The sequence below is a fragment of the Hevea brasiliensis genome, chromosome 3, assembly GCF_030052815.1.
Source record: "Hevea brasiliensis isolate MT/VB/25A 57/8 chromosome 3, ASM3005281v1, whole genome shotgun sequence".
NCBI classification, from domain to species: domain Eukaryota; kingdom Viridiplantae; phylum Streptophyta; class Magnoliopsida; order Malpighiales; family Euphorbiaceae; genus Hevea; species Hevea brasiliensis.
The window spans coordinates 108,393,927-108,417,679 of NC_079495.1; the positions used below are offsets into that span (position 1 = coordinate 108,393,927).

The 23,753-nt window shown below is 35.2% G+C and overlaps 3 protein-coding genes across 6 annotated transcripts in view; 2 read left to right on the forward strand and 1 right to left on the reverse strand.

Moving 5' to 3' along the window:
- Window positions 1–18,268, forward strand: part of LOC110662604 (uncharacterized) — a 37,057-nt gene extending 18,789 nt beyond the window's left edge. For 2 of the 4 annotated variants that reach the window (XM_058144512.1, XM_058144514.1), the window contains 31 exons: window positions 3,794–3,857; window positions 4,579–4,727; window positions 4,864–4,991; window positions 5,082–5,139; window positions 5,336–5,433; window positions 6,024–6,108; window positions 6,225–6,290; window positions 6,373–6,432; window positions 7,296–7,382; window positions 8,922–9,108; window positions 9,286–9,329; window positions 9,408–9,539; window positions 9,631–9,762; window positions 9,887–9,939; window positions 10,033–10,081; window positions 10,454–10,512; window positions 11,249–11,388; window positions 11,496–11,677; window positions 12,319–12,447; window positions 12,562–12,647; window positions 12,749–12,864; window positions 12,962–13,074; window positions 13,260–13,383; window positions 13,625–13,746; window positions 13,856–14,042; window positions 14,130–14,358; window positions 14,773–15,097; window positions 15,594–15,733; window positions 16,166–16,287; window positions 16,379–16,586; window positions 17,864–18,268. In XM_058144512.1, coding sequence (XP_058000495.1) covers window positions 3,794–3,857; window positions 4,579–4,727; window positions 4,864–4,991; window positions 5,082–5,139; window positions 5,336–5,433; window positions 6,024–6,108; window positions 6,225–6,290; window positions 6,373–6,432; window positions 7,296–7,382; window positions 8,922–9,108; window positions 9,286–9,329; window positions 9,408–9,539; window positions 9,631–9,762; window positions 9,887–9,939; window positions 10,033–10,081; window positions 10,454–10,512; window positions 11,249–11,388; window positions 11,496–11,677; window positions 12,319–12,447; window positions 12,562–12,647; window positions 12,749–12,864; window positions 12,962–13,074; window positions 13,260–13,383; window positions 13,625–13,746; window positions 13,856–14,042; window positions 14,130–14,358; window positions 14,773–15,097; window positions 15,594–15,733; window positions 16,166–16,287; window positions 16,379–16,586; window positions 17,864–17,951 — 3,762 coding nt within the window. In that variant the 3' untranslated portion in view covers window positions 17,952–18,268. Of the gene's footprint in view, window positions 1–3,793; window positions 3,858–4,578; window positions 4,728–4,863; window positions 4,992–5,081; window positions 5,140–5,335; window positions 5,434–6,023; window positions 6,109–6,224; window positions 6,291–6,372; window positions 6,433–7,295; window positions 7,383–8,921; window positions 9,109–9,285; window positions 9,330–9,407; window positions 9,540–9,630; window positions 9,763–9,886; window positions 9,940–10,032; window positions 10,082–10,453; window positions 10,513–11,248; window positions 11,389–11,495; window positions 11,678–12,318; window positions 12,448–12,561; window positions 12,648–12,748; window positions 12,865–12,961; window positions 13,075–13,259; window positions 13,384–13,624; window positions 13,747–13,855; window positions 14,043–14,129; window positions 14,359–14,772; window positions 15,098–15,593; window positions 15,734–16,165; window positions 16,288–16,378; window positions 16,587–17,863 lie in introns of those variants that run through there. The other 2 variants (XM_058144513.1, XR_009147758.1) reach the window with 2 other exon arrangements.
- A 734-nt stretch (window positions 18,269–19,002) lies between these two features.
- On the reverse strand, window positions 19,003–20,439 carry LOC110662516 (late embryogenesis abundant protein 47). Its single transcript, XM_021821489.2, has 3 exons — window positions 19,937–20,439; window positions 19,545–19,850; window positions 19,003–19,394 (listed from the first exon to the last, which is right to left on the reverse strand). Exons 1-3 carry the CDS (start codon window positions 20,177–20,179, stop codon window positions 19,227–19,229), a joined length of 717 nt encoding a protein of 238 aa, XP_021677181.2. The 5' UTR covers window positions 20,180–20,439; the 3' UTR covers window positions 19,003–19,226.
- A 252-nt stretch (window positions 20,440–20,691) lies between these two features.
- LOC110662605 (uncharacterized) lies at window positions 20,692–23,462 on the forward strand. The gene is made up of 4 exons (XM_021821646.2): window positions 20,692–21,063; window positions 21,672–21,760; window positions 22,502–22,615; window positions 23,145–23,462. The coding sequence occupies exons 1-4, from the start codon at window positions 20,859–20,861 to the stop codon at window positions 23,370–23,372; spliced, it is 636 nt and encodes a 211-aa protein (XP_021677338.2). The 5' UTR covers window positions 20,692–20,858; the 3' UTR covers window positions 23,373–23,462.
- Window positions 23,463–23,753: the final 291 nt, after the last annotated feature.

Sequence of the window (23,753 nt, forward strand, 5' to 3'; positions counted from 1 at the left end):
TTATTTGTTCTTTCCCTCTGCATTGTAGCATTTGACTTCTGATTAACTGGTTGGCCATCTGCTTACTTTTCATGGATTGAGCCTCAATCCTTTTGTGTGCCTAACTTGTTTGATGTTTTCTGTTATGGAAAGTCAATCACTATATTATTTCTCTGTGTATTCTGTATTCCTATTTAGGATTTCTTATTTATGATTTATTCTTAATTAGTAGAACACAATTATAGGAATCAATTGTATATATATACCCATGTACAGATTAATTGAAATTAAGGAGAATCATCTCTTTTTTCATGGTATTAGAGCTGGTTCATTAAGGAATCTAAATATGGAATTTTTTTCCCATCTGTTTCTGGACTGAAACACACTGTTACCCTAGGTCATCTATCTAAGGTGACTATTTGTTCTCACCACCCAGTTCAGGAGAGTCCTTGGCCACTGACCGGCCGTCCCCTCTGTTTCTCTCCTACTCTTAATCGTTATCTTGTTTCTGCATATGTCACATTTTTTGAGTCCACTCCATTCTTTCCTTAATCATCTGTGTATGAGAGTCAGGGGGAGGAACATGATCTCTTAATATATACTGTCCAACCAATGTCTAGTCCTCTCCCACAGCCTGTTCCTTATGTCTCTAGACCTACTCGACCTCCTGCTGTTCATGTGTATTCCAGGAGATTGGAAATTCCTGACTCAGATCCTCCACCAGCTACTTCGTTGGGAGATCTTGTACCTCATACTGATCATGATTCTGACCTAGACTTACCCATCGCTCTTCATAAAGGTAAGCGCTCATGCACTTACCCTATCTCTTCTTTTGTTTCTTATAATCAATTGTCTTCTTATTCTCGGTGTTTTATTACTTCTTTAGACTCTGTTCTTATCCCTAATACTGTTGGTGAGGTACTGTCTCATCTTGGCTGGTGTGCTGCTATGAAAGAGGAAATGGAGGCTTTAGATGCTAATGGTATATGGGAACTGTTTCCTTTGCCCACTGGTAAGAAAGTTATTTGGTTGCAAATGGGTATTTATAGTAAAGGTAAATTCTGATGGTTCTACGGCTAGGTTAAAAGCACGCTTTGTGGCAAAAGGATATGTTCAGACACGTGGGGTTGATTATTCTGACACTTTTTCTCTCGTAGCTAAACATACTTCTGTTCGCTTGTTTATCTCTCTAGCAACTACATATGATTAGCCCCTGCACCAATTAGATATCAAGAATGCTTTCCTTCATGGTGATTTTCAGGAGGAGGTGTATATAGAGCAACCACCTGGGTTTGTTGCTCAGGGGGAGTTGGGTAAAGTTTGTAGGTTTCGGAAGTCTCTTTATGGCTTGAAACATAATCTTAGGGCCTGGTTTGAGAGATTCAGTGAATCAGTACAGGAATTTAGTATGCAAAAGAATAAGTGTGATCACTCAGTAATTTATAGGCAATCTGAGGCTGGTCTAATTCTCCTGGTAGTCTATGTGGATGACATTGTCATCACTGGGAGTGACTCTGCAAGTATTTCATCTCTTAAATGCTTCCTCAAAACCCAGTTTAAGACCAAAGACTTGGGATTGTTAAAGTATTTCTTAGGTATTGAAGTTATAAGAAGTAAGAAGGGTATTTTCTTGTCTCAAAGAAAATATGTTCTTGATCTATTGACAGAGACAGGAAAATTAGGTGCTAAGCCTTGCAGTGCACCAATGACTCCAAATTTGCAACTGTTAGCAGAGGATAGTGAGTTGTTTGAAGATCCAGAGAGATACAGAAGATTGGTAGGAAAATTGAACTACCTTACAGTCACTCGTCCTGACATTGCTTATGCCGTTAGTGTAGTAAGTCAGTTTATGTCTTCCCCAAATGTTGCTCATTGGAAAGTCATGGGACAAATCTTGTGTTATCTGAAGGGCGCTCCAGGAAGAGATTTGTTATATGATAATCAGGGGTATTTGAATGTTGAATGTTTTTAAGATGCCGACTGGGCTGGATCTAAGGTTGACAGGAGGTCAACTACTGAATATTGCGTTTTTGTTGGAGGAAATTTGGTATCTTGGAGAAGTAAGAAGCAGAGTGTAGTTTCTCAATCTAGTGCTGAATCGGAATACAGAGTCATGGCATAATTAGTATGTGAGGTAATGTGGATACTTCAATTACTAGATGATACAGGTTTTAAGACCTCCCTGCCTGTGAAATTGTGGTGTGATAATCAAGCTGCTCTCCATATTGCTTCTAATCCGGTGTTTCATGAGCGGACTAAACATATTGAGATTGATTGTCACTTTATTCGTGAAAACATTCAACAACAGATCATCTCAACAGGACACATCAAAATTAGAGAGTAGTTAGGAGATATTTTCATAAAAGCTCTGAATGGAGCTATGATTGACTACATTTATAATAAGTTGGGCATGATTAACATCTATGCTCCAACTTGAGGGGGAGTGTTATGGAAAGTCAATCACTATATTATTTCTCTGTATATTCTGTATTCCTATTTCGGATTTCTTATTTAGGATTTCTTCCTAATTAGTGGAACACAATTATAGAAATTAATTGTATATATATATACCCATGTACAGATTAATTGAAATTAAGGAGAATCATCTCTTTCTTCATTTTCTCATGTTTTGAGTTGTCTGCTGTTTCTTTTTTCATCAATTATCATATATGACGTTCTGGAGGACTTTTTGCCCCTCTCAATTCTTTTGGGAATGAAAATGTAGGGAAAGAAAATTGAAGCCTGCAGTTTTGGAAAATGAAACTGTCATCTATTGGGAAAATTTCCATAGCTGTGGCTGCAAAGTTCATCATTTTCTGTCAGCAGCTGCCTGTGGGCCTAAAAGTGTTGAGATTTTTGCTGAACTTATGAAACTGCAGGATGTTTAATAGATTGTTTTAACATTTAACTTTTATGTTAACCATTTATTTGTTCTTTCCTTCTGCATTGTAGCATTTGACTTCTGATTAACTGGTTGGCCATCTGCTTACTTTTCATGGATTGAGCCTCAATCCTTTTGTGTGCCTAACTTGTTTGATGTTTTCTCATGTTTTGAGATGTCTGCTGTTTCTTTTTTCATCAATTATCATATATGAAGTTCTGGAGGACTTTTTGCCCCTCTCAATTCTTTTGGGAATGAAAATGTAGGGAAAGAAATTTATAGATGAGAAAATTATTTTCTTTTCTCTTGTTTGGATAGGAGGAAAATGAAAGAAACATTAAGTAAAGTTATTTTTCTTTGTTTGGGAAAGTGAACAGAATCCTAGGATACAAAGTTGTTATTTTTTGTGAAATAACTTATGTAAAGTAAAAGTAGAATTGTTGAGGGAAAATTGTTGAGGGAAATAACTAACATTTCTTGAATAGAATGTTTCTCTCTCTTTTCCTATGGTAGAAATGTTGAGGGAAAATAATTAACTTTTGTGGAATAGAACATTTCCCTCTCCCTTTATCTCCATTTTGGAGAAATTGTGAAATGGTTGAAAACTTTTTAATTTCTTTTCCATCCTGATCTTCTTCATTTCTCAATCAAGAGAAAATACCTTGCCTTCCTTACTCTCTATCCTTTGTAAGTTATATGTCACATTGCTTTTGGGTTCCTTTGGGTGTTTCAGTGCTAGTTTTTTTCCCCTTCTATCTCTAATTTAATGAATATTTTTCCATCCTCATCTATATTCTGTTTTCTGTTTTTGTTGATATGGTTAAATGCTTATAGATAGAATATCAATTAGGTGATATTGAAAACTTTAATATCAATTAGCTATCTTGAGCATAACTTGAATTACTTGATTAACATAGACTTTTAACATTTTAGGTTCAAGAAACTAGTGAGGAGAGCCTGGCCGCTGTTGCAGGGATGTTTAGCAGCAAGGCTAAAGGTAACTGTTCTCTAAGTTGGCAAAAGTGACTTCAACTGGATCAGTGTATCTTGATATAGATAAAACAAAATCTTTCAAAATTCAAAATGGAAAAAATTCTTTTAAAGTGCTCTTAATTTGATGATCTGTTGTATTCTTGTTGGAATTTGGTGTCACAATATGCATATTCTTGTTTTAAGCAAGCCAGAATTAATTTCCAATTGAGATGCTGTTGTTTGATGAGACATATTATTGGTTTTTTATATGATATATTTTTCTAAATGTGGCATATGAATAAAATGAAATTTCTCTGCCTGCCTTCACTGAAAAAGGAAGTAATTGGTTAAGTAGCTAAAGATTTGATGTGGTAGTTACAGTTGTGCATTTATTTTTCTGTTTTTTTAAGTGTAAGTGGACTGGGAATTTGGCAATGGAAGGCAGAATGCCTGGATTTATAGCTTGAAAAATCTGCGAATGAGGCTTTGTTACTTGTTTAAACATTGGATGTGGTTCTCTTCTCATGCCACTTCAGTCTCTTAGAAAGAGTGTAGAAATACTCGAGGGCTTCCTTATGCTTGAGGGCGTGTAGAAAAGTTAGAAACTTATTCCATTGGAGGGAATATAAAACACATATGCTTCATTTGTTACTTTTCTTTTTATTTTGTTTTTATACTCAGGCCTCTATTATTTTATATTGCATTTCTTGATTCTCAAAGAAGATCACAGCTTTTGCATCGTACAGGGATTGAATGGAGTCTGGATAATGATGCATCCAATGCTGCTGTCCTGGTTGCTAGTGAAGCCCACGCCATAACTTTGGCAGTTGAAGGGCTGTTGGGTGTTGTCTTTACTGTAGCTACTTTGACTGATGAAGCAGTGGATGTTGGGGAGGTAGTTTTTCTTTAAATTATGTATTATGTATTATTATTATTATTATTATTATTATTGTTATTTCCCAACACCCCACCCAACAAAAAAAAAAAAAAAAGAAATAAATAGAGGTCTTATTCTTTGTTGGTGCTGCCAGCTCGAGTCTCCCAGAAGTGAATATGATCCTGTGTCAAAATTTACTGGGAAAACTGCTGTTCTTTGTGTTGCAATGGTTGATTCATTGTGGTTGACAATTCTTGATGCTTTGTCCCTTATTTTGTCGAGGTTTGTTGATTTGTTCTTTTAGAAGATGATGTTATTAAAGAATTAAAGCAAAACTATGCATATCTGACATGTAGTTAGTTAATGTGGAAGGTCACAAGGAGAGGCTATTGTGTTGGAAATATTGAAGGGATATCAGGCATTCACTCAGGTACTTGCTTTTGAAACTTGCAACTTTTGTTGTTCTGCATTTCCTTTCTTTTCCCCACAAAAGTCATTTATGGTTTTCTTTCAAGTTGTGATTCAATTTAGCTGTAGCTTATATTATTTACAATTATAAATATAATTTTCTGCATAAGATTCAATTCATTTATCCTGCAATTGATCCTGATGGTTATATTTTGCAGGCATGTGGGGTTCTTCATGCTGTAGAACCTTTGAACTCTTTTCTAGCATCGCTTTGTAAATTCACTATTAATTTTCCAAATGAAGCAGAGAAAAAGAGGTAATTTTCAAAAAACAGTGTAAAATGTCAGACATTTATTTGGAAGCGAAGCAAGTTGCAAAAATGAACAATTCAGTGTCTGTAGAATATTCATACTATATTAATTATATAAAAAATGATCTGTGTGCATCTATTCTGCATTCTTAGAGTTAGAAAGCGTTACAAGTTATTAAGAGGTTATGTAAAAAGAATGAATCATTTTCCCCTCTCAATCATTAGTGATTCAGAGAATTTTTGTTCGTTTCTTAGAGAGATTCATTTTACAAAAACACTTAATAGTTGTTCATGATGGATGTAGATGTAAGGTTTTCAGCTTGGAGGAATCAGGCATTGCTGTTTACTGACATTGCCAATGCCCATTTATGATGCATGTGCTAATAAGGTTGCTGTATGTGATTACAAATTGTTGAAATTACCTTTAGTTTGTCTCTCTTAGGTGACTCTGCAAAATGACTGAATCATAAGTTTTGACATTTTAAACTTACCATTTAAACCTGTTTCACTTAGATCTTTTACTGTGACATATTGGAATTCACAATTTCAATCCCCTGATGATGTTGAAATTTTGGATTAAATTGAGATTTCTGCAGTGCAGTGCTGTCTCCTGGGCCAAAACGGCCTGAGTCACTAGTTGAACCGAGGGAGAGTGTTGTTCTTACTCCCAAGAATGTGCAGGTATTTTATTAGGCTTGGTGTTATGTGATATTTCCTTCTTACTCTTTACCTTTACTGAACACTTGTTCTTGTACTGTTTGATCACTTGTCCATTTTTATTGCAATTGGCAACTCAGGCCCTGAGGACTCTCTTCAACATTGCTCATCGGTTGCACAACGTTTTAGGGCCATCATGGGTTTTAGTATGTTGGTTTGCCGTTTTGCTTTTGGTATTTGTTCTGAAATAGACAGTTTATAATTTGTACTTGCCTTAAATAAATACAGGTTTTGGAAACTTTAGCAGCTCTAGATCGGGCAATTCACTCTCCACATGCCACCACCCAGGTATTATTATTGGAAAGTATCATTAGAAAGTATCATTTTGGTAAACATTTGAATGGTGCTTGATATATGTGGGCTACTTTGTAGAAATTACTCATCTTGCAATATACTCGATGATGATTTTAATATGCTTTGACGTAATGCACTATAGAGTTTAATATAAATGTGTTATAGCCATAGAAGGCTTTAATTTGAATTTGAAGTCACAATACAAAAAGAGCCGGAGAAATGCTACTCTGAATTATGTGTTAAACATGAGGTTGAATGTGTCTCTCCAACTGAGAAGCTTAACTAGGAAAGCAGTGTTTCAGTTACTGTTGTGGATGGAGCCTGCTATGTTCCTTGTACTTCTTTTGTGCATGGAAAATGCTAGGTGAACAATATCGTAACGATGAAAATGCAGCTTTGTAAATCTGCTGCTCTAATCTTGCTTGTATGGAATTTGAACATGTATTGCTTTTTGTTGAACTGAATAAAATAATTTATGTGGCTCTAGCAGCTGTTTATCCTCTTATAAGAGTGGCTATCTGAAAGGCTTAGGTGGTGTTTGTTAAAACTGAAAATTAAATAGTGAAAATTTAATAGCTAAATCTTAAAGTGTTGGATAAGATAATTGCTAAAAGTTTTAAATTGTAAAGTTGTTTGGCATGTGCTGAAAATAAAGTGCTAAATCAAATAAATCTGTTTAGACATTTTGCAACTTTTTATTGTAAGTTAAAAATTTTAACTTACCATTTTAAGAGAATTTTAAATTTATCAAACAAACTTAAAATAAAAATTTGCTGAAAATTTTAATTTCAAGTGCTTAATTATGTTACCAAAGTTAGCTTTTTAGAAAAAGCTGAGCACATCGTTTTGTATCTCAGGAAATCTCCACAGCTGTCCAAAAGCTTCCAAGAGAATCTTCTGGCCAATACAGTGACTTCAGTATTCTGTCTTCATTGAATTCCCAGGCAAGTAATCATCCTCAATCCATTTGGTAGGAGAAAAAAAAACTGCATCTATCAGAACTCCTATTTTTATATTTTTATGTCCTTTATCATTATATGGACTGTTCTCTCTCTCTCTCTCTCTCTCTCTCTCTCCTGTTAAGTTAAAAATACCTACTGGGTTCCCCCTTTTCTCGGTAAAGGAGGTTGTTTCTCCAACATTTTGTTCAAAGTGAATTTTTGAAGAAGCTATCATATGCCGTTAACTTTTTTTTTCCCCCCTTTTTGTAAAGTATTTCACAAATTTGTCCTTGCAATTTGAAAACCTAATGATTTAATCCCTAATGTTTAATTCCGTTAACTAATTGGTCCTTCCATCTAAAATCATTTTAAGTTGGGTTGAAAAGACAAATATCTGTAGTTTTAGTAATAATAATAAATAAAAAATTGGAATGTTCCCAAATCTAAACATGTTTTTGTTGAACTGAATTAAAAAAGAGAACACGTTGTTCAATACTCTCTCCCCCCTAACCATCAAAATCCAATTCTTTCTCTTTGGTGTCACCACATCTTGTGTCTGACGTCAACACCGGTCACTCCTATTGATGCGTCTTGACTCCTCGATCATGCTGGTACCACTGTTGTGCCTTCAAGCTTCCTAGTTTGATTGTCAAAGGAGAGAAGATTTGATTGGAGATTTTCTGATCTCCTTCTGCAGTGAAAAAATCGTGATGCTGTTGGTTACCGGTTGACAGCTGGAGGCACAATGGGTCTGTTGATGGTCTCCACTCACTTCAATGACACTGGAATCACCACTTATGGGTGGAAGAAACTTTTGTCCTTAACTTTTTCTGTCACTTTGGCCTTGCAATTTTCAGGTGAGGTTTTCTCTCACCAAAGCTTCACTAGCTCTAGGGGAGAAGAACGTGATTTTGTTGAGATATTTGGGAATTGAACCTAAGGAATTGGAGCCAAACTGTCCATTTGTTTGCTAAGCCTGCAGGATTTTGTAAGAGGTTTCGTTTTAGGTTTTGATTTTAGATGATTTAGTTCTTTTGGATTTGTTACAATTTGGTTATTGTTGTTTTGGGAGAGTGAGTCAAAGAGTGTAGGATGAGAGAGAAAGCAAGAGAGAAAGGAGGGAGAAACAGACTGAGAGACAAAGAAAGGGAGGAAAGGGGGGGAAGAGAACGAGAACAGAATGTTATAGAGAGAGGGAGAGTGAGGGAAGAGGAGATGGAAGGGAAATTTTAGAATTTAAAATTTTAACTGTCTTTTTGCCTTTGACTAACTCCAATTTAGGTTGATTTTGGACAAAAGGACCAAGGGCTTAATCATTAAGGATTAAATTGTTAGGTTTTCAAAAAGTAGGGACGAATCTGTGTTTTTTGCCTAATCTCAGGAACTTTATAGTAAAATACCCTTTTGTAAAATGTAAGTGTATATTTTTGTTACCAAATTTCCCTGCCATTTTTTTTCTTTTATTTTGTATATCTGTTTTCTTTGACACAATCTTAAGATACTTTGTGCAGGTTTTAACTGGACTTTTCTTGGTTTGTTCAGCTATTTGAGAGCTCAGCATTGATGCACATATCTGCAGTTAAATCACTTCTTTCTGCACTGTGTCAATTGTCACAGCAATGCATGACTGAAGCATCAAGTGGTTTTGGACCAGCAGTGAGTCAAAAGATTGGAAGCATTAGTTTTTCAGTGGAGAGGATGATATCCATCCTTGTCAATAATCTTCACAGTATGTAATGCAAATATTTTGTAGTAGTTGGTGCAATAAAATTGTATTTGTTAGAATTCTAGCTGTACTTTTTTTTTAAAGATTTATGTATCTGAATATGGCATCATTTAGGTCAGACAAAGTTAGGCCAATTGAATCTTGTTATGTTTTACCAGTTATTCTTGTACTATATTGCAGGAGTGGAGCCATTGTGGGATCAAGTTGTGAGCCACTTTCTAGATGTAATTATTATGTTTATTTTCTTGTGTTTTGTAATGCTGCCCTATTTAAATCCTTGACATTGCATGTTTATCTTGCAGCTAGCTGATAATTCCAATCAGCATTTGCGGAATATGGCCCTTGATGCATTAGATCAATCGATCTGTGCTGTTTTAGGTTCTGAACAGTTCCAGGATTATGTGCCATCCAGACTTAATGGGACATCTGATGATGTGAGTAGCATTCAACCTTTCTAATGGATGGCAAAGTGAATAGTCTATTGACATTATTAGCTTATGCTTCTTTCTGCTGCACTCTCTCTAGATGGAAACTAGGCATAAAGAGTTGAGATTGCTCGAGTGTTCTGTCATATCTCCACTTAGGGTTCTGTATTTTTCCACTCAAAGTGCTGATGTACGTGCTGGATGCTTGAAAATTCTTCTGCATGTTCTGGAGGTAACATGGCACTATTGAGGATGGATTATAATCTTATGCACATAATATCTTCTAACAAATATTCCTCCCCCACACCCCCCCTTCCTCCCTCTTTTCTCTCTTTCTTTTTTTTCTTTCCTTTCAGAGGCATGGAGAAAAATTATATTACAGTTGGCCAGATATTCTTGAAACATTAAGGTTTAGCACTTGAATAATTATCTGCTTTGCGCACCCATTTTAATTAGCATTATGCCTTCTTGGTTGATCACTTTTTTTTTCCTGTTTCTTCAGGTCAGTTGCCGACGCACCAGAGAAAGATCTCGTTGCTTTGGGTTTCCAGGTTAGTAAAATTATGACAGACTTCAATTGTGACTTGCAAAATGTTCTTTCTAATTATACATGGCACATGTTCCTTACGCATCATTAAGGAAACTTAAAAGTCATTGAGACAGTAGTCCAGTGATTGAGTGCTTGCCTCATAAACCCCACCTCCTTTGTAAAAATAAATAAATAAATAAATAAATTTAAAAGATGCATCTTGTGCTTTTTATATGAACTTGTATCTTTATAATATGTTTAGTCACTGAAATCCTAGAAGCCCTAATTTGTCTGTGATCTATTGCAATAACTGATTTACACTATGGAATACTCATTGTGAATAATGGCATAGTTTTTCCTATGAACAAAATCTGATAAATCTGTTTTATTGCAGAGCCTAAGAGTAATTATGAACGATGGACTTACTTCGATACCCACTGAATGTCTCAATGTGTAAGATATGAAATTTAGTTGTGATTTTTGGTTTTGGAACTGAAGTTTAGCAGTTTCAGTAGTGTCTCTTTCATCTATTTTCTCACATGTTTTCTTTCTTACTATTCATTTTATTTAAATAACCATTTCATATTTCTCTTTTCAGATTCCTACATACATACTTTATGTCTGTGTCTGTGTCTGTGTCTGTGTGTGCACACCCATGGATTAGAATGTTCATGAAATTTTTAAATGTAGATTATGTTTTTACTCAAATAGTTAAAATCCTCTAATTTTTTGAGTTGATAGTGAAATTGCATTTCCATTTCTTCTGCATATTCCTTAGAATGAAGGTCATAAATATATGGTTTTAGTTATGTGTGCTGTAGGGATACTGTGATAGTGTACATCTGTACAGTCTTTGTTCTTATAAGATATTCAAAGTTTGTGGAAACTTGATGCACATTGAATAAGTATGCAATATAAATTTACTGGTAAAGTTCAGGTCTTAAGAATTAGGAGAAGATATGGAAACCATAGTGGAAGAGGGAACTTGAAACAAATCATTCAGAATAAAATTTCAAATTTTTATGGTCCTGTGGTTAATGTATTTGATGGATTCTGGGGTGCAGGTTTTAACTTTTATTTAATGAATGAGTTTCTTCTAGGGCTCATGCAATTTAAGATGGATTAAGGCAAGTTACCACTTTCTGACACCTGTTTAGAACGATTACCAGTAACAATGTTGATATTACAGATGTGTAGATGTCACTGGAGCATACAGTGCTCAAAAGACTGAACTGAATATAAGTTTAACCGCAATAGGCCTCTTATGGACCACCACTGATTTTATTGTGAAGGGGCTTCTGCATGGGCCTCCGGAAGAAAAGGAAACCAGTTGAGTTGTCCTTGAAACCCGCTAGCTTTTTGCAATCCTGTATTTCATCAACTGTCTTTATGTTAAACTTTTATGGACTAGTGTTTTGTTGTGCTACAAACTACAGGTATTCTTGATGAGCATCCTATTTTAAGGCAACTAGATGGTGAATTAAAAGAAGAGCAGACTCCAGAAGCAACAGATAAAGTGAATGACCAAGCTCCCACAGTAAATATCATTGATCGTGACAAGTTGCTGTTCTCTGTTTTCTCGTTACTTCAGAGGCTTGGAGCTGATGAGAGGCCAGAGGTAAGATGGCTTGTCTTGAAAATGGACTTCCCAGTTCCTTTTTGTTATCTGACTTGTATGCCACATGACCTCATCATCAAAACAAGATTTGGCAATAAATTTAGTGGTGACACGTGATTCAGCAAAAATAATTTAAGCAATCAAATTTGTGAAGATGCAATTTATAATTACCTGTGCTTCTCCAATGAGTTGGTTTTGCTGAGGTGTGGTGTTCAACGAAGGTCTTGTTCTAAATTGGGTCTGTGCTTTATGAATGTATTGCCTTTCAGCAATTAATTTAATTTTGTTTTGGAAATTGTGTCTTATGAGCATATGTTATGCCTGAGTGTGCCCAATTTAGGGTATTCATCTGTGAATGTAGTCTTTCATGTATTTTTTTAATTCGTTTTTTCTATTAGAAATGAAGTCTTATGGGTGGGAATAACATATTAACATCCAAGCAGATACAGTTATGTTTGCAAGATCTAGAAGAGACTATTTTATGTAGCTGTAGGCAGGGAAATAAACTGTTTTTAGTTAAAACATTGGTTATATGATTCTTTTCATGGAATTTTGTCCAGGACCTTACATAGAATTCATTACCTGCTGTTATAGATATTAATGAAAATTCTATTCACAGTGACAACTTATTGATATTTCAGGTCAGAAATGCTGCTGTCAGGACACTCTTTCAAACTCTTGGAAGTCATGGGCAAAAACTTTCAAAAAGCATGTGGGAGGATTGTCTTTGGAATTATGTTTTTCCTGCTTTAGATCGTTCTTCTCACATGGTAATAAGAAGCCTTTTCTTTTGGAAAAGAAGCGTGGATAAATTTTATTTTGAAGACATTTGTTGTAAATTTTATTTTAAATCTGTTTTAATGGGATTTATATCTTTATTATAGGCGGCAACATCATCAAAAGATGAATCACAAGGGAAAGAACTAGGAACTCGAGGAGGAAAAGCAGTTCATATGCTGATCCATCATAGGTATAAGTGGCAACTTTTTCTGCTTGTCTTGTATCTGAAGTTTTCAGATTCTTTCTTGATCAAGAACATTATTTGTTTGTTCTTCTTCCATGATTTTTCAGTCGTAATACAGTTCAGAAACAGTGGGATGAAACACTGGTACTGGTCCTTGGTGGAATAGCACGTCTATTACGTTCTTTCTTTCCCTTTCTCAGTAGCTTAAGCAATTTCTGGTCAGGTACTCCGTATTATACCTTCACATGTATGACATTGTTATCTTTGGCTGTGTAATAGAGCAAATCCCTATGAATATTACATAATGTTCATTTGTGCAGGATGGGAATCTTTGCTTCTCTTTGTGAAGAATAGTATTTTAAATGGTAGTAAAGAGGTCGCCATTGCTGGAATAAACTGTTTGCAGACAACTGTTCATTCTCATTGCCTAAAGGCAAGAGTTAACTAGATAGAACTGCGCTTAATGTTTCCTGTTTTAAGTGAAATAGTTAGTCATAGCGAGTCTTTTTAAATTGCATGTTAATGTAAACATAGCAGTGGCTGATTACAAGGAAAATGACCCATAATGGTGTCAACTGTGTATAATTGTCTTTCAACTAAAATGATTTCCTGCTTCAGGGTAATTTGCCAATGCCTTACCTTATATCCATACTTGGTGCATACAAGCATGTTATTCAAAAATCAACAAACTACACTGGTAATGCAGCTAGCAAGGTGAAGCAAGAGATTTTACATGGTCTTGGTAATGCATTACTTCACCCTGAAATTTTGTTATTGGATCCTGGATGTCTTTGAGCATGCATAAACTTAACTATATTAGGATTAAGTTATATCTGTCTGACAGTGACATTTGTCATGCCTTTCTGATTTGATCAACATGATGCCAAATATTGTTGTCTTGTTATAGTAATTGTGCCCCTGAATTTGGAACCCTTCTTTTGGGTTTACTTACATGTTTTTGGATCACTTCAAACTTTTGACAGGTGAATTGTATGTGCAAGCACAAAGGATGTTTGATGATCAAATGTTCTCTCAGTTGATTGGGATCATAGATTTGGCAATTAAGCAAGCCATAACTACCAATGAAAACTTTGAAAGTGAATTTGTAAGTAAATTTTGGTCTCTAACATGTTTGTTGTAACTTATATGCCACTGCCTCGACTAAAAATGGAACTTGACTTGAGTCTAACGAAATTGGCATTGCTTTTCCCTAGGGACATGTTTCTCCTGTGCTGCGTACCGTATTAGAAATCTTACCGCTGTTGCATCCAACTGAACTCATCTCTTCAATGTGGCTTGTTCTTCTTAGGGAGCTTTTACAATATCTTCCAAGATCAGATTCTTCTTTGCAAAAAAATGATGAGGAGGTTAAGCAAGCCAGCATTACTGATAATGTACCAGGTATAGAGCTTACTTGGTAGCTATTATCCACTATGTCGATTAAGCCAAAAAAAAAAACATCGATATTCACATATCTTTTGTGAATAGGCAATAATATAAAGAGAAAGGATGAAATGCCCAATGGTACAGCTTCCATTTTCCCAAAAGAAGCTGAAGCCCCACCTCAGGGTTCTGGATCAACGATAACAGTATTGGGTGGAATTCCAAGTTATGCATTTGCAGAAAAGCTTGTTCCTGTGCTGATAGATCTTTTCCTACATGCTGCAGCAGTTGAAAAATATATTATATTTCCTGAAATTATTCAGAGTCTTGGAAGGTATTGATTATTCTCTATATTCTCTGATGCTGCATTTATGTTGTCACAAGTAAAATGCTTATGATCTGTTTAGAGGCATGGGTATAAACTTTCCACATTAGTTTAGTTAATTTTCTGTCATCCTGCATACAGTTAAAATGTGAGGAGGATCAATAAATACATTATGTATTGTGACAATACCACAGAAATTTTCGGTATATTCGTAATGAAAATGAAGTAGCCACAATGTTTTCTGTAATGTCAAGTACTTGTATGAATGGTTTGTGGTTGATTGGATTCGGTATTCTTGATCATATATGATGTTGCATTGAGTGTTAACCAATTGGATCTAATGGCAGGAAACCCAGAAAAAAATCACGAAACTGTGCCCCTTTTTTTGCAAATGTAAATAACATATTTGAGCTTACATCTTAGGTGTATGACTACAAGAAGAGACAATCCAGATGGTTCACTTTGGAGAGTGGCTGTTGAAGGCTTCAACCGTGTTCTTGCTGATGATTTTTGCAAGTTTACTGGGAATTTTGGACCAGATTCCAGAATTAATAGACCTATGAGAACACGTGTCTGGAAAGAAATAGCAGATGTTTATGAAATATTCCTGGTAGGCTATTGTGGTCGTGCCATACCTTCCAACTCTCTCTCAGCTGAAGCACTTAAGGCTGATGAGGCACTGGAGATGACCATTCTGCATGTTCTGGGTGATAAGATTCTTAAATCACCAATTGATGCACCTGTTGATGTAATTTTCTTACCAATTACAGCTCTAACATTAGCTGTGTAACATAAGGGCCTTGACTAGGCACATTTAGCCAATATATTTGTAGATGCAGTTCAACTACTACCTTCAGATAAATCTGATGTTGCCGCCAATAGTAATGACAGTAGTTTCTTTTGAACTTTTCTCATGAATTTAGCCTACTTTACTAATTTTGTCTAGGTTATAAGGTTCCATGAGCTCAAATTTTGGATCTTCCAAAGTTATTATATCTTGTAGCCATAGGTTTACTTTCCCTGTGCACATTCTAGTATATTTTTTTTTTGTTTGATGATCTCAATCATATGACAATGGTGATCATTATCATTAGCAGAATCCTGAATAATTCCTATCGTATTATGTTTACTCCATTGAATCTGTGTCCTATGTGTATTAATGTAATTTCAAAGTATTCCTTAAGGTCTTAGATACTGATACAAAATATCATTCCTTAGCTAATTCTGTGTTTTTCGTCTGACAGATTGTGGAGAGACTAGTTTCCACCATGGACCGTTGTGCATCACGCACATGCTCTTTGCCCATTGAAACCGTGGAACTTATGCCATTTCATTGTAGCAGATTTTCCCTGGCTTGCTTGCAGAAGTTGTTTTTCTTGAGCAGGTAAAAATTTATAGGTCTATCTAATTGTTATGTTTAGCTTTTCAGATTTTGAAAATATGAAATTAAGAAACTGATCAGGTTTTACCCTAAAATAAGATGTTATAAAATTAGTGAAGCCAATACAGTAATGTTTTTTTCCAGTTATTTTTTCTTCTCTCTCTTGATTATGTGTTCATGGTAACCTGAATGTCCAAGCTGCCCCCTTTTGTCGAAACTGGTGATAGATGAACTCTCTTAATTCAATACTATTGTTGTTCTTACAACATTATTGTGCTTCAGATACTATGTTAATTATTGGAAGGTCTCCCATTCAACCTTCTTTCTCCCACATAAACAAATTACAAATTGATGGTTTTTCAAATCCTTTTGCTGCAATATTGTTTCTTGTCAAATAATTATTTAATATTTAATGAACAAATAATGTGTTATCAGTTACGATAATGAAGCTGGTGATTGGAGCTCGACAAGATCTGAAGTCAGCAAAATCTCAATCAGGGTTCTTTTGACTAGATGTGAATATACCATGAACAGATTTCTGATGGATGAGGAACTAGGTATGTAACTTCTATTCTGCAACTTATATATTGTTGAAAACTTTCATCTTACCTTCTTGGTTATTACTTTTGAACTTTGCTACCATTGCAGCAGGTGAACGACCATTACCTTCTGCAAGGCTTGAAGAAATTTTCTATGTCCTTCAAGAACTAGCTCATCTAAGAATACATCCAGAAACGGCATCTGTTCTTCCTTTGCATCCTAATTTGAAAAGCGTCCTAGCAGACAAGGAGGATCACAAAAAATGTCCACATCTGTTTGTTCTATTTCCCACCTTCTGCGATCTTGTAATAACAAGGTGAGAAATAGCTTTTGTGCAAATTTTGGTCATTGGACACCTATAATAATATAGATATAAAGAGTTTAATGCTGATGGAAAGCGAAGGGGAAACATTGCTTGTGACTCTTTTACACTAACAAATAATTTTGTTGCATGTTGAATGGACCAAGGTATTAATCTTTGGTTGAGAAAACCTTAGTGGTAAATCTTTAGGAGACCAGATCTACAAAAGCAATAGTGACGTGGGTTTTGGAAAAGAGGATCTAGAAACCAAAGTCCTGAGCATAAAAGAAGATATGGTTAATTGGTTATCCATAGAGTGTTAGAAGTTGGAGTTTGTAAGTGGGGAGACCATTGATGTCTTAGTATTGTGAACTACTTAAAGTGGAAAGCTCAAAGTCAAAAGCATGCAGGCAATGACTAGGAAAAATTGTTGAGTTTTAGGATTTGAATTTTTAACTGAACCATTGTTTTCAGACCCAGACTGGACAACCAGCCAGTTTGACCACATTAACTGGAATCTGGCTGCTAATCTGGTATGGATCTCAATTCAATCCTAATTTGCCATGAACCACTCAAACTGGTGGCTAGGCCAGCGGCTTAGGAAGCCAACTGGTAGTAGATCCATGGTTCAATTGGTTATAAGTTCAATAGAAGATCTGGAAAATGGCTAGTGGCTACTAGGTCAGGTGTTCAACCTTACTCTTTAGATTGACAAAATAGAGGTCATTCCACCAAGACACTAGGTAATTGTGATATTTTTCTTTAACACTTCTTATTTGTATGAAAAAAAAAAAATCTTTAAATATATATAATTTCTATGATTAATTTTTTTTTAAATCCTTTACCTTCCAAACCATGACTCTCTACCTTATTTAACTCAATAACTGGACTGGTTTGGAAAACATTATTTTATCCAATGCTAGAACTGGGAAGTTCAACATAATGTGAGGGAAAAGTTAATTGAAAGTTTGATATTTATGACTCATGAAGGTTTGTAATTGAGAGTAGGCTGACAATATATTTATGCTGTTATTTGATAACAATGCCAGAATTGAAATTCAAAAGAATGAGAGGGAAAAGCTATGAGAGGCTTTATAATCTATGAATCATGAAGGTTTGTAATTGAATAGATTCACAATAGTCGATATATTTGTGGATGAGTGTGACAACCTGTTGTGAAGCACATTGCAGTAAAAACAAATATGCATATGAACACATGTACACACGCAACTAATTTGATTTACAAAATTGAGATGACATCTGTATACTTGTACGTGATCTTCCTTGGGCAGGGAAGCTAGAGTGAGAGAGTTGGTGCAAGTGTTGCTGAGGCTCATTACTAGGGAACTATCGCTTGAAAAGGTTGGTATTGCCAGTTGATACATGGAGGAATGCATTTTCACGATATTTGAATCTAAAATTGAATTGGCGAGTGGTCATTACTAGTTGACAGATATGGTATAGGTGAGGATTTTTTTTTTTTGGTTTTCCTGCCCTTCACTGTTTGGTGTTGTATCATGTAGGTTTGTACATTATAGGATTTTTGTTGTATTTGATGAGGCACCGACCAAGAGTTAACATTTCATGTATCAGGATGATAGAGCTAGTTTTATATTCATGCCTCTATCAATGAATGTTGAAATAATGTATACAATTGTTTTCGTCAGTAGTACAAGAGGTTTCCCAATATTAGACAAGATTGTTACAGCCTTGATGTTATTATAACATGATTCTACTTACTCTTTGCATGAATTCGAAATTTTGTCTTTATAAGAGTTAAAACAACTTGATATAGTGGACGCATAAGGGAAGGAAATTGTGAACCCAACATATTCAAGTGATGGGAAATTCTATGGTTATTTCATATAAAGTATAATTATTTTATTATGAAAAATAAGATAATTTTATATAAATTTATCACTAGATTTTAATAAAAAAAAATATTTTTTTTTATAAATTAATTATGAAAATTTTATTAATTAAATAAAAAAATAAAATTTTCTCAAATAAAAAAGTACGTATAATTTTTTTAAAAAAAAATTAGGAAGTGAATTATGTATGGTAAATTTTATTAAAAAAATTGTAAGAACAAGTTTTTGTTTATTAAATATTATTTATTAGATTTTAAAAAAACATGTGTATTTTATATGAGGAAATTTTTTTTCATTAAATTAATAAAATTTTCATAATTAATTACTTTATAAAAAAATAATTATTTTACAAAAAATTGCACAAGATAAGACATAAATTTATATAAAATTATTTTATTTTTCATAATAAAGTAATTATATTTTGAATAAAAGTAAATAACTGTAGAAGGCAACTAAAGTAACAAACGGGAGTTCAATTTATTTCAATTTCAAACCAATTATACAGAAATAGGTACATGGAGACTCGTAGCAAAACTAGTAACAATATATTACATGAACCACCAAAAAAAAAAAAAATTACATATATATAGGGAGGCTAAAATAAAAAGGAAATGTGCAGACTGGTTGGCTTCTACCCTCGGGTTGAAAACTGAGCTTAATGCTTTTCACTGGTCTCCAGAGGAATTGATATTTGGCATAGGTATGGTATTTGTGGGCTTAAAAATTATATTAAAAAAAAGGATAAGAAAAAAAATGAAAAAGCAACCTGAATTAAGGTGCTTCATTATTTAAAACTATTCTGCTGGTTGAGCCGGGCAGCAGCAGCTATAGAAGCAGACACACCCGCAGGATGTGTAGTGAGGAATGGATCATTCCTCATTTCTGCACCTGTCACCCCTTCTGCATCTTTCCTCGTCGCCGGCCTATCCGCCGGCAACTTCGAAGTCGCATCCTGCATTTCAACATACATAGGTCACTAACTGATAATAATTAATAACATCTGCTAAATTCTACAATAATAGTCAGTTCTCATAATTTCCTTCTATTTATCGCAATGGACATATGGTTGATCGAGAGGCAAGAAATGTCAATGTGCAGTTACCGTAAGAATATCTGCTAGTTTTTTCTTGTCCTCATCTCTTAAAGTCCTGGCATTGAGGGTTGCTGCTGATTGTGCAGCAGCGGCCACACCCCCAGGAGTAATGGTGGTGCGACCTGTGGCTCTTACTTCCGCTGCTTGAATTGCCGCCGCGTCACTCCATTCAACAATTTTCTGTCCAGCTGTTAGTGCAGTGGCTTCAAGTGCTTCCCCAATGGTTATCCCACCACCCGAACTACCTCCATGTTGAAATGTGGCTGGTGCTGTCATCGGCTGGATTGGCACTCTTTGGCTTATTTGCCCAGCCATCTGCGCCATAATAAATTCAACGTCTACACTAGTTAAGACCCATCAAATTTCTTGATAAGCCGCTTAAAAGAAATGAAAAAAAGAACCTGTCCAGCGATTGATTCCGCGACCATACGCCTTGCAGGCGAACCAGTTTCTGCGACTGCGACGTTCAAGCCCTGTTCACCCTCAGCCGTCGGCGCACCGCTCTTCTGGGTCTGCCCCGTCACTGCTTCATTTTCTACCGACACCGTCGCCGCATCTTTTGTCTTCTCAGCAAGATTCCCATGGAGAGAAACGACATCTCCATCAAGGGATTCTTGAGGCCTTGGTTGCTGTTGTTGGCTCATTTGCTTTGTATAAACTGGATATTAAGATTACAATGATGTTAGCGATGGAAGCTTTTTTATACGTGCGTGAAAGCAAGGAAGCAAAGAAAATGTGGGGAGGATAACGGAGAGACATTTTTGGATATGCTAACAATTGGCTGATCCCCAGGTGAATTCCAAATAGGTAGTTCCCATGCGAATTTAGATTTAAAAAAAAAAATTATATATATATAGATTGTGACTCGGTCTTCATTGGTAGTATTGGCCTTTCTAATTATGGATCAAAGGTTGATATTTGTTAGACTCACTAGTCTCTCACTCCTTTATTTTCTCTAAATTTTTTGGATAATGAGTTATTATATTCAACTTATTAAAAATAATATTTAATATATATATATATATATATATATATATATATACCAATAAAATATATAATTTTTTTTTCTTTAAAAAATGTTTTAAATTGATAAGCGACTCGGCCGTATATATCCCATGCAACCAAACAGGCCCCTTCTTCCAAACAGATCCCTTTGCACCGGTATTTACAATACAACCCTCGAGCATCATACTATAAATTATAGTTAGCGTCTCCTATATTTTGCTTGTGAGAGGGCACTTAGTTCGCCTATTTGTAGATTTACACAGGCAAAACTCAAAAGCGTAGAGGCACACTGTATTTTGAATCGAAATCAGCAGCAGCATGAACGGCGGCGGCGAAGATAATGGACCCATAAAGCATCTATCTGCAGATTCACTGCCTCTATTCCAAGAAGGCATATTTCTTGTTCTCTCCAGATGGTCGGCTCTGCAATTAGCCGTTGGGAACGAGTGGGGCGGCCGTGGTTCTGCACAATTAGCTGATCAGCTTCGCTCCAATATATTCTCCTGGTTCACTCAGTCCAAAGGTAACTCGGCCCGACTCAGTTCGTTTTTAGCTCGATCAAAAGTTTCTGCTTTGTCAGTTTTTTTTTTTAGGGAGATGAAGATGTGACCTTTATGGCTTTATTGAATTTGTTATAGTATTTTTTTTTTTTGTAATTTATGTTTGTTCATTAATCACTTTGTTCCTTAATTTCAATATGAACAACAAAATTTATAGTTTTTTTCCCTGCCCCGGACTCTGGATTATTGTTTAAATCGAGAAATTGGAAGAATTTTGTTCTATTTTACTTGAATGAAGTGCGGATTTAATTGATAATTGGTCGATTTTTTTTTTCTAGAATTAGCTAATGAAAATAGCTTGAATTTACGGTTATTATGGACTAACTAGAAATATTGTTTATGCTTGGTGAATTTTCTGCAGTGCTGATGCTGGGTTTTTGGTTTCAAATTCTCTAAAATTGAAAGGCATGAATAAAGAAATTTTAAAAAAGAATAACACAGACTAGAAATCATATTTTTTATTAGTAATATTTTTTCTTTTTGAATCTCAGGAAAAGCACTTTGAATCTGGATTTGAATTGCTTCTTGTTCCTTCTTCTGTTTCTGATGTAATTTTCTTACCCTCTGTCAGAACCGCATTACATTGATGATTTAGAAAGTATCTTGGATGAGGGTATGCTTTCTCTCAATACCATGATCGAGGATGGCAGCATTGAAGAGGTATGCATTCTTTACATTATGGCTGCGAATCGTTGCTATCAACTATAATTATACATGTTGCAATGATAAGTAATCAAGTTGATCTTGTCTGCTAAATTGCCACATGCCTCCTCACTATTTGATTTGTTGGTGGCTCTTCATACAGTTCTGTTTTACCAGTACTAGTAATTCTGACTAGTATTTTTGTTTACATCTTTGGCACAAAGCTCAATAGTATGCTTTTTTTAACTTCTAAAGTTGTAAATTAGTTGCCTTCTCAACTTTATTTGTTTCTGGAGAAAAAGTTTGTAGATGAATTTCACATGTGAATGGTTAAGATGCTGCAAAATTGGAGTTCTAGGTCCAACTGCTGATGAAAATAGCTACCAACATCATTTTGGTTGTTTTCACCTAAAGAAAGGGTGCACAAAGATACCACAATTGTGGACTCTGGAGAGGGTTGGTGTATCCAGCTTATCCCTGCATTGTGGAGAGGGTGTTTGTGGCTCAAATCTGTGGCCTCCGGGTCACAAATGGAATAACTTACCATTACACCAAAGCCTTCACATAGTAAATTGATTTTTCAATAGCATTTGATCTTATTTTAATATAATGTGCTTGGACTAGGTACATTGATTTTTTTTAGTGATGAGTAGATTGTGTATATATTCTCCTGATTAAGTACAGCTAGTTTTGGACAGCAGGAGTGCAATTTTTACTTCCATCTTATGCGATTCATACATTTACTGTGAATGTATGCAGGTAGCGGAAAAATTAATGATCATGCATGAAGAGTGTTTAGAAGGCAATTATAACTCTATTGAAAAGTTGAGGCGAGCAGGTCCTTCAACTGGATCTCATCAACATGTTAGACAGGTAATTATAGTTTAAATTCTTTACTTAGAAAGTACATGAGTTGTCTTATCTGCTTTGGGAAATATCTTTCATTCCAAATTGCAGTGTCATATAGATGCCAAAATTTTCTAAGGATATACATTGTTATTGAAGTTTGTAATGTTCATCCTATTGGGATATCATTGGGGTTACTCAACTTAATACCCACTCCCTCATGTGGTTCAGCTTGAGATTAGGAACATTGTCATGTGACAGAAATATGTATAGCAGCATAATTGAGCATGTATCATCAATCTGTTGCAAAATACAAGCAGTGGAACCATTGAAGTGTCATTTGAAGGTCTAGTAAATCTCATGGAATTTTCCTGCATGGGACTTGGTTACTTGACACTTTCTATAAACTGCCATCTCGTGTCTCTAAAGGAGAAATAATTGCAAGGAATTTGGGATTGGAAATCTTTTTGTTACAGAGTATGCCAGAACTTACAAGTGAAATGATTTTCATTAGCCTGGTTTTTCCTTTATATTTTGTTCATCTACTGTGTGATAGGCGGCAGATAACGATGATGATGATGATGATGATGACGACGACGACGACGATGATGACAATGATGATAGGATGGATGATAGATCAAGAATGATAGTTGATGCACCAAAATTTCAGTCGAAATCAAATCAGGTGAACATGCAGGTTGATGATCCCAATGGCCAGGAGGCTCAAGGAGAAGATGGATGGACGGTTGTTTCATCAAGGAAAAACCGGGGTAGAAGGAATTAGGTTCAACGTCCTTAATGATTTTGTAATTTATCATCTTGTTTTGGCTATTCTCTTCTTCCTGCTCCTTTAATATAATTTGTTTCTATGGCATTTTTCGAGTCCTAATTATTTGCCATAATATTTTTTTTTTTCCTTGTCTAAACGGAGTTGTGGTTCACTAGTTATGATTTTGCAGTTGTGAGAAAGTCATAGTGACAATCGTGCAAAATCTACGTTCAGAAAAGAAAAACAAAACAAATGAATGTAGAAGCTTCGTAGCCAAGTACAGAAAACCCCAGAAAAATCCTTCATGTTCCTGGCTTTCTATAAGCAAATGCATCCCATCATATTTTCTTGATTTTGCAGTGCACATATGTTGCAAGAAACACACCTTTTTTTCAC

What these genes read in the sequence shown, in the direction of transcription:
- LOC110662516 (XM_021821489.2), bottom strand. Translation starts at nt 20,179, where the DNA reads ATGAGCCAACAACAGCAACCAAGGCCTCAAGAATCCCTTGATGGAGAT. An exon ending in CGGAATCAATCGCTGGACAG is followed by an intron (nt 19,851 to 19,936) that starts GTTCTTTTTTTC and finishes ATTATGGCGCAG; the next exon opens with ATGGCTGGGCAAATAAGCCA. An exon ending in AACTAGCAGATATTCTTACG is followed by an intron (nt 19,395 to 19,544) that starts GTAACTGCACAT and finishes GTTGAAATGCAG; the next exon opens with GATGCGACTTCGAAGTTGCC.
- LOC110662605 (XM_021821646.2), top strand. Translation starts at nt 20,859, where the DNA reads ATGAACGGCGGCGGCGAAGATAATGGACCCATAAAGCATCTATCTGCA. An exon ending in CTGGTTCACTCAGTCCAAAG is followed by an intron (nt 21,064 to 21,671) that starts GTAACTCGGCCC and finishes ACCCTCTGTCAG; the next exon opens with AACCGCATTACATTGATGAT. An exon ending in CTCATCAACATGTTAGACAG is followed by an intron (nt 22,616 to 23,144) that starts GTAATTATAGTT and finishes ACTGTGTGATAG; the next exon opens with GCGGCAGATAACGATGATGA.